Source organism: Jaculus jaculus, chromosome 7, assembly GCF_020740685.1.
Source record: "Jaculus jaculus isolate mJacJac1 chromosome 7, mJacJac1.mat.Y.cur, whole genome shotgun sequence".
Lineage (NCBI taxonomy): Eukaryota > Metazoa > Chordata > Mammalia > Rodentia > Dipodidae > Jaculus > Jaculus jaculus.
Window position 1 is genome coordinate 143,960,275 of NC_059108.1, and position 12,280 is coordinate 143,972,554.

Consider the following 12,280-nt stretch of genomic DNA (forward strand, 5'->3'; position numbering starts at 1 on the left):
TTATTTCACTAAGGTAGAGTCTCTTAGTTAGGCCCATACTTCTCCAGTTCAGCTAGTCTAGCGAGCCAGCTTGTTCCAGGGATTCACTGTCTCTAGTCCTCATCAATTATCATACCTTAAAACTTTCCAGGGTAGAGAGATGGCTTAACAGTTAAGGTGCTTGCCTGCAAAGCCTAAGGACAGAGGTTCGACTCTCCCGTACGCACATAAGCCAGATGTACATGATGGCTCATGCATCTGGAGTTTGCAGGGGCTAGAGATCCTGGTGTATCCATTTTCTCTCTTTCTCTCCCTCTCCCCCCACAAATAAATAAAATATTAAATTTTTTTTAAAAGCTTTCCAGCCAGGCATGATGGCAAACACCTTTAATCCAAGCACTCAGGAGGCAGAGGTAGGAAGATCACTGTGAGTTTGAGACCAGCCTGAGACTACATAGTGAATTTCAGGTCAGTCTGGGCTAGAGTGAGAACCTACCTCAACAACAATAACAACAAAAAACAACTTTGCAGCTCAGAAAAAGTTTTAACAGATAAGGGCCAGGATGTCAAAATATCTAACAAAGCAACTGAACTGAGAAAGACATTGTCAATAGAGAGAGAAAGTGGGTACACCTCATGTTTAACATGACAATAATAATGTAAACAAATTTAACAAGCTACAGTTACATATAATTAGAAACCATGAAATTTGAAAATAAAATTTTGAATAAAACTTTAAACTACAATAGATATAAGACAGCTATTACTCACACTTTTGAAAGAAGCTGCAAATTCAGCAACACCTGGTACTAAAAAAGGAAAAATAAAAACAATGTTATCCAATCAAGAAACATTTGAGGACTGGAGATTGCTTACTGGTTAAGGCCCTTCTTGCCTGTGAAGCCAAAGGACCCAGATTCAAATCCCTAGGACCCCCATAAGTCAGATGCACAATGTGATGTATGTGTCTGGAGTTTATTGGCAATGGCTAAAGGCTCTGGTGCACCCATTCATTCTCTCTCTCTCTCTCAAATACATAAAATAATTTTTTAAAAGAAATTAAACTTAAAAGAGAAATATTTGAGTGTTCAGATATGAAGAACTCAAATATTAAGAAAACAGTCTTAGCCGGGTGTGGTGGTGCACACCTCTAATCCCAGCACTTGGAAAGCAGAAGTAGGAGGATAGTTGTGAGTTCAAGGCCAGCCTGAGACTATACAGTGAATTGCAGGACAGCCTGGTCTAGAGTGAGACCCTACTTCAAAAAGGGAAAAAAAAAAAAAAAACAGTTTTGGAATGGAGAGATGGCTCAGCAGTTAATGTGCTTGCCTGCAAAGCCTATCTACCTGGGTTTGATTCTCCAGTACCCACATAAAGCCAGATGCATAGTGGTATATGCAATGTGGAATGCATTTCCAGTGGCAGAGGCCCAATGGACCTGTTCTTCCTCCCCCCTCCTATTTCGAATAGCAAATAAAATTTTAGAAATTAAAAGAAAAAAGTCTTGCCTTCAAGGAGGTTACAATCTGTTAAGAGGACCGAGAGTGCCGGGCGTGGTGACGCACGCCTTTAATCCCAGCACTCGGGAGGCAGAGGTAGGAGGATTGCCGTGAGTTCGAGGCCACCCTGAAACTACATAGTTAATTCCAGGTCAGCCTGGGCTAGAGTGAGACCCTACCTCGAAAAACCAAAAAAAAAAAAAAAAAAAAAAAAAAGAGGACCGAGAGTAAAGCAGTAACGCTAAAATTGCTTAAGCATTTGAAGAATGAAGTGAGGTGCTATGGTAGAAGAAAACAACTGTAAATTTAAATCATACAGGGCAGGAAAAGCTGCTGAGAATGCCTCAAATTTAGCTTTTTTAAATGTTTTATTTATTTACTTGAGAGACAGAAAGGGCCAGATAAGCCAGGCGAAGTGGTGCACGCCTTTAATCTCAGCATTCGGGAGTCAGAGGTAGGAGGATTGCCATGACTTCAAGGCCACCCTGAGACTACATAGTTAGTTCCAGGTCAGGCTGAGCTAGAGTGAGGCCCTATCTTGAATAAAGGAAAAAAAAAAGCAGAAAAGTTCAAAGTGAATCAAAGTCTAGCTCCATTAATGCTGGGCTAGAGAGAGAGTTCAAGCAGTTAAGGCACTTGCGTGCAAAGTCTAATGACCTAGGTTATACTCCCCAGAACCCACACAAACCAGATGCCCATGGTAGCACATGCATCTGGAGTTTGTTTGCAATGGCTAGAGGTGTACCCACTTTCTCTCTCTCAAATAAGTAAATATTAAAAGATGTAATCTACAAATAACAAAGATTAGTAACATCAAATATTGGCTTGTATGGGAGAAAACAGGTACTCTAATACCTATATATGCAGATGTTATGCAAGGATAATCATTAATAAACTGTAACATAAAACTCGGGCTGGGGAGAAGACTCAGTGGATAAAGTGTTTGCCACATAAACCAGAGTAATCAACTTCTATTCCAGGACTCAACATAAAAAAGCCAAAAACTGGGCCAGGCATGGTGGCAAAGCACTTGGGAGGCAGAGGTAAGCCAGATGCACAAAGTGGTGCATGCATATGGAGTTTGTCTACAGCAGCTAGAGATCCTAGTGTGCCCATTAGCCTTTAGTCCCAGATCTTGTGAGGCAGTGGGAGGTCACTGTGAGTTGAAAGCCAGCCTGAGACTACAGAGTGTGTCAGCTAGGCCATAAGTAAAACACTACCTTGAAAAATAAACAGGGCTGGAGAGATGGCTCAGCAGTTAAGGCACTTGCCTGCAAAGCCCAACAACCTGGGTTCAATTCCCTAGTACTCACATAAGCCAGATACACAAAAAAGTACATGCATCTGGAGTTCATGTGCAGTGGCTAGAGGCCCAGGAGTGCCCATATTCTCTCTGTCCCTCTTTTGTCTTTCTCTCTACCTATCCATATATCTCTGCCTGTGAATATTTAACAAAATAAATATTTTTTAAAAAAGAAAAATAAAATAAAGTTACTAAATAAAAAATTAATATACAAACTACAATCCATCTATACACACTAAAATACATTTGAAAGAATGAAATATCCAGGCATGGTGGTACACAACTTTAATCTCAGCACTAGGAATGCAGTGGTAGGAGGATTTTCTTGAATTCAAGGCCAGCCTGAGACTACATAGTTTATTCCAGATTAGCCTGGGCTACAGCAAGACCCTACCTCAAAAAAAACAAACGGACGTGGAGGTGCGTGCCTTCAATCCCAGCACACGGGAGGCAGAGGCAGGAGGATCGCTGAGAGTTTGAAGCCATCCTGAGACTACATAGTGAATTCCAGATCACCCTGAGCTAGTACGAGACCCTACCTCGAAAAACCAAAATTAAAAAAAAAGGGGGGGGACTGGATAAGTGGCTTAATGATTAAGGTGTTTGCCTGGGAGGCCTAAGGACCCAGGTTCAATTACCCAGTATCCACATAGGCCAGATATACAAGGTGGCATGGATGTCTAGAATTCATTTGCAATAGCTGGAGGTCCTGGCACACCCATATTCATTCATAGTCTCTCTCTCTCCCCAATAAATAAAATAAAATATTTAAAAACAAAAAAGGGGTCTCGAGAGATGGCTCAGTGGTTAAGCAAAGCCAGATGCACAAGGTAGCGCAGCATGCTTCTGGGGTTCAGCTGCATGGCTGGAGGCCCTGAAGTGCCCATTCTCTTTCTCTCTCTCCTACTATCTCAAATAAATAAATAATAATAATAATAAAGCATAAAGTAGACCTACACAACCAACATGGAACACTATGTCAAAATGACTAGGTTTAGCCAGGTGTGGGGGTGCATACCTTTAATCCAAGCACTCGGGAGGACAGAGGTAGGAGGACTGCAGTGAGTTTGAGACCAACTTGAGACTACATAGTGAAGTCCAGGTCAGCCTGAACTAGAGTGAGATCCTACCACAAAAAAAAAAAACAAAAAAATGAAATTACTAGGCTTAGGGGCTGGAGAAATGGCTCAGCAGCTAAGGCACTTGCTTACAAAGCCTAATGAACTGGGTTCAATTCCCCAGTACACATGTAAAAGCCAGATGCAAAAGTGACACATGCATCTGGAGTTTGTTTGAGGGGGCTAGAGGCCTTGGTGCATCAATTCTCTCTGTCTCTCTTCTCTTATCTCCCTTTGTGCTTGCAAATAAATAAATAAATATTTTTAAAGAATTACTAGGTTTAGTAAGTTATGCTGAAGATTATATTTGACTCCATCATTATAAAAAGAAAAAAAAGCCAGGAATGGTGACACATGCCATCAATCCCAGCACTTGGGAGGAAGATGTAGGAGGAATACCGTGAGTTCAAGACCATCCTCAGGTCAGCCTGAGCTAGAGGGAGACCCTACCTTAAAAAACCAACAATAAGAAAGAAAGAAAGATTATAGGCACAAAATGTTCAAACCAATTTATACAAAATTACGAATAGTAGTTAACTTTGTCAGAGTGATTACAGAAGGTGAGGAAATGTTTTAGTACCATCTGAATTTATTACAGATGTAATTTTTCACAATAATTATCATTCAAAATGTCCTCATTCTTTTTTCCTCACATTGTTCTGAAAGGCACTTGCCTGTGAAGCCTGAGGACTCAGGTTCAATTCCCTACTAGCCAAGTAAACCAGATGCAAAAGGTGGGTCATGTGTCTGGAGTTGGCTTGCAGTGGCTAGAGGCCTTGGTGAGCCCATTCTTTTTCTCTCTCATACACTCAAATAAATAAATAAATATTTTTGTAAAAAAAAAATCTCCTGCAGGGGCTAGAGAGATGGCTTAGCAGTTAAAGCACTTGCCTGCAAAGCCAAAGGACCCAGTTTCGATTTTCCAGGACCTACTTTAAGCCAGATACACAGGGTGGCGCATGTGTCGAGTTCATTTACAGCGGCTGGAGAACATGATCCACCCACTCTCTCTGTCTCTCTCTCCCTATCTCTCTCAAATAAGTGAAAATAAAATATTTTTTTAAAAAGTCTCCCCCCGGGAGTGGTGGTACATGTCTTTAATCCCAGCACTCAGGAGGCAGAGGTAGGAGCATCACCATGACTTAGAGGCCACGCAGAGACTACATAGTGAATTCCAGCTCAGCTTTGGCCAGAGTAAGACCCTACCTTAAAAACAAAAACAAAAACCTCCCTGGTTCTCCTGTATCAATTCTAGTAATATGAAAAAGCAAAGACTGCCCTTTGGAGATGACTCAGTCTGCTGGCCTGAACTCAATCCCCCAGCTGACACATAACGCCAGACACAAAGTAGCACATGCATCTGTGACCCCAGCATGCCTATGAAATGGGAGGCAGGGAAAGCTCCTAGTCAGCTAGACTGGCCACACAGGTAAAGGCAAAAACAAGGGAGACTGTGTCTCAAAAAGAAGGGAAAGGGCTGGAGAGATGGCTTAGAGGTTAAGGCACTTGCCTACAAAGCCAAAGGACTCAGGTTCAATTTCCCAGGACCCATGTAAGCCAGATGTACAAGGTAGCACATGCATAAGGAGTTCATTTGCAGTGGTTGGAGGCCCTGGCACAACCATTCTATCTGCCTCTGTCAGTCGGTCGGTCAGTCGGTCTGTCTGTCTGTCTCTCTCTCTCTCTCTTTCTCCCTCTCTCTCTCTCTCTCTCTCTCTCTCTCACACACACACACACACACACACACACTAATAAAAAAAAGGGCAGAAAGAGAGGACTAAGCCTCAAGGTTATCTTCTGACCTTCACACATATACACTGGGCATGTGCCCATACACATAAAGACTCACACAGGAAAAACTTACATTGTTCTGGCCACAGATCTGGAGAGGCACGGTCAAGTTTCTCAAAACTTAGCAAAGATGTTTCCAAATCTGTCCCTAAAACAAAACATGCAGATGAGACAAGACATCATGAAACACATTAATTTTGTATCTTGTTAATATTTCAGTCTCAAAGAACAGAAATAAAAACACTTGACTAGAAGTTTAGGGATTTGCCTTCTGTAACTAGTGCTGCTACTGGACAATGATATAATACAATAAATTATTCACCCTCAGCAAACCTAAGTATTTCAATCGATAGCAAAATGAACATAGGAATAGCTTAGTGATTAAAGTGCTTACCTGTAAAGCCTAAGGACCCAGGTTCCATTCCCCAGGACCCATGTAAGTCAGATGCACAAAGTGGCAAATGTGTCTGGAGTTCATTTTCAGTTCTCTCTCCCTCCCTCCCTCCATTCCCTACCCCCCTCTCTCTCACACAAATAAATGAAATAAAATAGGGATGGAGAAACAGCGTAGTGGTTAAGTGCTTGCCTGTGAAGCCTAAGGACCCCAGTTTGAGGCTCAATACCTAGTACCCATGTAAGCCAGATACACAAGGTGGCACATGCATCTGGAGTTCATTTGCAGTAGCTGGAAGCCCTGGTGTGCCCATTCTCTCTCTCTCTCTCCTTCTTTGCCTGTCACTCTCAAATAAATAAATAAAAATGAACATCATTCCCACACTTGTAATCCCTAGCACTGAGAAGACTGAGGCAGGAGGATTGAGAATTCTAGGCAGTCTGGACCACATTATCAGGACCTGTCTTAAAAAAAAAAAAAAAAAAAAAAAACAAGGGCTAGAGAGAGCCTAAGGACCTGGGTATTATTCCCCAATACCCATGCAAAGCCAGACACACAAGGTGATACATGTGTCTTGAGTTCATTTGCAGTGGCATGAGGCCCTGGTATACCCACCAGTCTCATTCTCTCGCTCTCTCTCTGCTTTATTTTCTATCTCTCATAAATAAATAACAATTTTTTTTTTAAAAAACTAATATGTTTAAAACCACACTTCCACAATCCCCTCCATCTCAAGATACTGCACTACCATGAACCCCAATTCTTAAACCAAAAACTCAACTATCATCCTTCATGTCTTTTTTTTCCTGGCCAGGAAAGTAAATTTTATTTTATTTTTATTTATTTATTTGAGAGCGACAGACAGAGAAAGAAAGAGGCAGATACAGAGAGAGAGAGAGGATGGGCGTGCCAGGGCCTCCAGCCACTGTAAACGAACTCCAGATGTGTGCGCCCCTTGTGCATCTGGCTAGCGTGGGTCTTGGGGAATCGAGCCTTGAACCAGGGTCCTTAAGTTTCACAGGCAAGCGCTTAACCACTAAGCCATCTCTCCAGCCCAAGAAAAGTAAATTTTAGAAGAAAGTACCTAGACAGAAGAATCTCCTTTGACTCTGTGCATCTACAATTTCTTGCACAGTATATACCTATACTCAAGACTCGAGACTCAGTTAAACTGAAAAGTTTAAAAACAATTAATAAACCAGGTGTAATAGTGCAGACCTGTATTTACTGCACACTGGAGGCACAGGTAGGAAAGTGAGAGGATGCTAAGTTCAAGACCAGCCTGGACTACATAGCCAAGCTAAAATTTTTTTAAAAAATAAGAAAAAATCAAGAAATACATTATGTATGTACATACACTAATCATTCTTTTGGAAGGCCAACTGCTTTGCAAGCACTGTATTGAATTCTAAGACTAAAGCATAAAACAAAACAAACTTGGAATTTGTAATTGGGTATGACAGGGGCAAAGATGACAGGATAACTATGCTGATGATGAAGATACTGAGACACTGAATAATGGTAGAGATGGGGCAATTCCAAACACTAACAATGCAGAACCACATGGAAAACCACGTGGAAGCCGGGCATGGTGGCACACATCTTTAATCCCAGAACTAGGGAGGAAGAGGTAGAAGGATAGCCGTGAGTTCAAGGCCAGTAAGAGACTACTTAGTGAATTCCAGGTCAGCCCAGGCTAGAGCAAAACCCTACCTCGAAAAAACAAAACAAATCTCATGTGGGCCTGGTGCAGTGCTGCACACCTTTAATCCCAGCACTCAGTAGGCAGAGGTAGGAGGATCCCAGTGAGTTCTAGGCAACCCTGAGACTACATAGTGAATTCCAGGTTAGCCTGGGCTAGAGCGAGACCCTACCTTGAAAAACCAAAAATGGAAAGAAAAGAAAAAAATCCATGCAGATATAATGAAAACTCCTATTTACCACCGGGAATAACTTGACTCTTATCTACCATAAAAGCAGAAACTTTCAGCCCCAACCTTAAAGCAAACAAAACGTTCAAAGAGGGGCTGAGATGTGTCCAAGACTACATTAACAAGCTCAATTCACTTCTGTTAAATATAGGGGTTTTTTTTCAAATTTTTTTATTTATTTTTGAAAGAAAGAGAGGAAGGCAGATAGAATGGGCACGCCAGGGTCTCCAGCGGCTGCAAACGAACTCCAGATGCATGTGCCACCTTGTGCAACTAACTGGCTTATGAATTTTGAAGGTCCTGGAGAATCGAACCTGAGTCCTTTGGTTTTGCGGGCAAGCACCTTAACTGCCGAAACACCTCTCAAGTCCTCAATTAACTGGGTTTTTCTTTCTTTCTTTCTTTTGGTAACCACCTTTTTTGAGGTATCTGTCATGTGGTCAGCCCATCTGCTCTCCTGCCCCAACTACCACAGCCTAGAGCCCTAGGCCTTACCTCTGGCCCTAGCTCCCTAAAGCTATCCATACCCGCCTCCCTTCTCAGAGCCCAGGCTTCCTAGGAGAGACGCTCCCAAGCCCTGTCATGTACCCGGCGGCCAGCATCCTGCAAGATCTTGGCAGCACTGAGCCCCAGCCATGCCTGCCCCAATCACAGTGCTCCCTTTCCTTTCGGCCGTCTGCCCTAACCCACCGCTAGCTAGGGAACGGTCCTGAACCGAGGACACAGTAGAGAAGGGCGTTTCTCTCGGTTCACGTCAGTCAGCATTCCCAGCTCCGATCCGCGCTGCATGAGAACGGAACGGAGACTGACGCGGGCCGCCCTGGGGCCAAAGCTACACAGCAGGACGCCTTCCTTTCCAAGGGAGTAACCCTCTTCAACCTTCAGCGTCACCCCCGATGGGGACGGGGACAGGCCATAGCGACTCCGTCCTGGTACCCGGAAAGGGTCCCTGGCCGGCGTCCTCCTCCTGCGGCTCGGTACTCAACAGAGAAACTGGGTACCGAAAGCTCAGGATCCAGATATATCTCCAAAAAAAAAAAAAAAGACGTGAGCGGGGACTCGGAGAAAAAAAATACAAATGTGCGGGTCGGTTCCGCAAAGAAACAAGAGAGACTACAAAGCCGAGAATCTCCAAGCCGGCGCTTACCATCTGTGGGAGACGCCATCTTCCAACCCATGTCACGTGACGCGGCCAACCGTCGGCGGGAAACCCACGGAGTCTTAGGCCCCGTCCCCCGTCAGAAATATAGCCAATCCCCAGCTCGCGACCTCCCATAGGGCACTATTCGCCGAAGCCCCGCCCCCGACGGCACGGCCACGCGTCGCGCCGTTGTTGAGGCGGAGCCTTCCAAGGGCCTTATTTATGTTCCCTAGGTGAAAGGGGTGGAACTTCGGCCCTGCCTGTAGCCAATCGGGTTTCCCGGTTAGGGGGCGTCTTCCCCGAATACTTAATATACAGCGCCCAAAGCCAGAGGCGTCTCCCTAGCTCCGCCAACAAAATTAGCAGAGGCGGGAGGAGGAGGGGAAAGCGTCTTGTTTGACCAATCATATGTCCCTATATTTGCCACTGGTGGGAGGAGCCAGTGTCCGGAGCAGTGATTGGGTGGAGGAAATGGCCCTCTCCTCCAATGAGGAACCCCGGCTGTGTAGAGGGCGAGGCCTTGTGCTGCTGTGGAGGCTCCGGCCCCCCGGGGTTCGAAGAGAAGCGACCCAAAACCATGGCGGCGGCGGTGGTAGCGGCGGCGTCGGCGATGCGGACCCGGATCCTGCAGGCGAGTGAGGGTGGCGCCGACAGACCGCGAAGCTAGGACTGGATCCTTTCCGCCCCTCATGCTCCTGCGGGACCGACTTCTCGGCCCAGCCCCTTCTCGGGGGACCCGGGCGTTTGACCGTGGGCCCGGGTCCCACCCCCTCTCTCGGTACCCTCTCTGGTCCTGGAGAGCTAGAGGGCCAGTCCCGATGCTTCTCGCCTTTACTCCCGAGCCTCTTTTCTGCCTCTGCCCCACTCTGCGCCGGTCATGCTCGGCCCCTGCTGCCACTCTCTCTTGGTGTTCCGAGGTAGGGTCTCGCTGTAGCCCGGGCTGACCTGGAATTCACTATGTAGTCTCAGGGTGGCCTCGAACTCACGGCGATCCTCCCACCTCTGCCTCCCCCATGCCCAGTTTGCTGTCACACTCTTGCTCCCTCTCCAGGTCCTCCCACAGTCTTTCCTTTCACCTCTGCACCAGCCACCTCTCCTCCCAAGAAACTCCCCTTCCTGGCCACCCTACCTATAGTACTTGACCCTGCCAGGAGCGTCCAGCTTGCTCCTTTCCCCCGCCCAGCCTCTGTGTACAATCCCTGGGAAGGGGGAAGGGGTCTCGCAGGGACGAAGAGCGTGCGAGCGAGGGTCAACGAATGAACTTTGAATTTCCCAGAAGTGTACACCAGCTTTTCACTACAGGCAGCCACTTGTCAACTGTTTTCTCCAAGTATTATGACTTTGTGTTTCTCAACTACTCTTGAGTTAAATTTGTTAAACTTTCAAAAGGAAGTTAAACAGGGTTCATGCTGGAGGTAAGGACTCATTGTCATGCTATCACTAATTTCACATTCAAAGGGCTAAACATTTCCAAGAACTTCCATATTCCTGCCCCAAAGGCAGCTCCTCAAGTAACCAGCATTTCCTCTCTACCCTACCTGATTGGGACTCCCTCAGAAGCCAGCTTAAGGAGAAGTTGCAGAGTTACATTCCCAGGATCCCCAGCGCTGTTCATAGTCTTTCCCATATTGTTCACAGGTTGGGTTGGCAAGGACTTAGGCTATGAAGCAAGATTTGGATCATGCTAGATTCATGAAGCTGGGTACTTGGCGAGATGGTTTCGTGATTAAAGGTGCTTTCATGCAAAGCATGTTCCTGGGATTCAATTCCCCACACACCCATGTAAAATTGGACACATGTATCTGAAGTTCTGTTTGCAGCCTGAGGGCATAAGTGACCCTGGCATGCCCCCCCCCAAACCCTGCACTACTCCCCCACAGGTACAAGTGAATAGAAACTTAAAAAAAAAAAAAAGATTAATAAAACTGCAAGAAACATTGCTTTCTTACTTTGGTTTTTTGTCGAGGTAGGGTCTCACTCTAGCCCAGGATGACCTGGAATTCACAGCAGTCCTCCTACCTCTGGCTCCCGAGTGCTGGGATTAAAGGCTTGTGCCACCATGCCCAGCTTGAAACATTGCTTTAACATCTTACATTCAGCCAGGGAATATACTTCAGATAGTTGCGATTTTAGGTAAAACTTCTATTTATAAGGTTGTTTTCCCAAAATGTATGCATTTATAGGATTCTTGAGAGAGTCAGCAAAGGTTCATATTTGAATATATACTTTAATGGGACAGTGTGGAGAATGGGCTGTAGTCCTTATAGAGGTGCCATGTCATTCATATTACCTGCTGTGATCCTATTTCTGTTCAGGTATCTTTTGATACTATCAGGAAAACAAAGTTTCCACCCTGCATTTTCCATTACCAACTACTTGAAATCTGTTACTAAATTGCCTTTTTTTCCTTCACCTCTACCCTTATCATTTTGTCCTTTGCATCAAAGAGGAAACACTGTCTTCCCACGTACTTTATTTTGGAAACCAACGCTTTTTTTTTTTTTTTTTTTTTAATTTAGAAGAAACCTTTGAACTGACCTGGAAAAGGCCAGATATAATAGAGTTGCTGTAACCTGAAACTATGTAGAGTGGTCTAAGTGGGCATGATGGCTCCTGCCTGGGGTCCATCTACTGGGGAAGCAGAGGCAGGAAAATTGCTTGAGACCAGTACTAAACAAGCCTGAGAAGGTAACCAGTGAGGGAGAGAGGAATGAAATGGTTTGATTATTAATGAACCCCCCACAGCCTCAGGTGGTTGATGGTTTGTTTGTTTGTTTGTTTGTTTTAAATTTTGAAGCCTCTGGCCCAAGCTGACCTGGAATTCATTATGTAGTCTCAGGGTGGCCTTTAACTCTCAGTGACCCTTCTGCCTCTTAAGGGCTGGGATTAAAGGTTATTTTAGCGTTTTAGCGTTAGCGTTTGTTTGTTTGTTTTTTGAGGTAGGGTATTGCTGTAGCCCAGGCTGACCTATGTAGTCTCAGACTGGCCTTGAACTCACAGCAGTCCTGCCTCATCCTCCCAAGTACTGGGATTAAAGGTGTGCTCAAGTATATTTTTTTAATTTTTACTTACTTAAATGCAAGCAGAGAGAGAGGGAGAAAAGAGAAACAGAAGAGAGAATGGG

The 12,280-nt window shown here is 44.9% G+C and overlaps 2 protein-coding genes across 2 annotated transcripts in view; one reads left to right on the top strand and one right to left on the bottom strand.

Annotated features, from left to right (window-relative positions):
* Window positions 1-9,307, bottom strand: part of Lin52 (lin-52 DREAM MuvB core complex component) — a 136,614-nt gene extending 127,307 nt beyond the window's left edge. The window contains exons 1-3 of the mRNA XM_045155619.1: window positions 9,163-9,307; window positions 5,764-5,838; window positions 751-788 (exon numbers count right to left, since the gene is read on the bottom strand). Of these exons, the coding sequence (XP_045011554.1) occupies window positions 751-788; window positions 5,764-5,838; window positions 9,163-9,193 (144 nt within the window). The 5' untranslated portion in view covers window positions 9,194-9,307. The remainder of the gene's footprint in view (window positions 1-750; window positions 789-5,763; window positions 5,839-9,162) is intronic.
* Window positions 9,308-9,659: 352 nt separating this feature from the next.
* Window positions 9,660-12,280, top strand: part of Aldh6a1 (aldehyde dehydrogenase 6 family member A1) — a 29,362-nt gene continuing 26,741 nt past the window's right edge. The window contains exon 1 of the mRNA XM_045155089.1: window positions 9,660-9,787. Within this exon, the coding sequence (XP_045011024.1) occupies window positions 9,734-9,787 (54 nt within the window). The 5' untranslated portion in view covers window positions 9,660-9,733. The remainder of the gene's footprint in view (window positions 9,788-12,280) is intronic.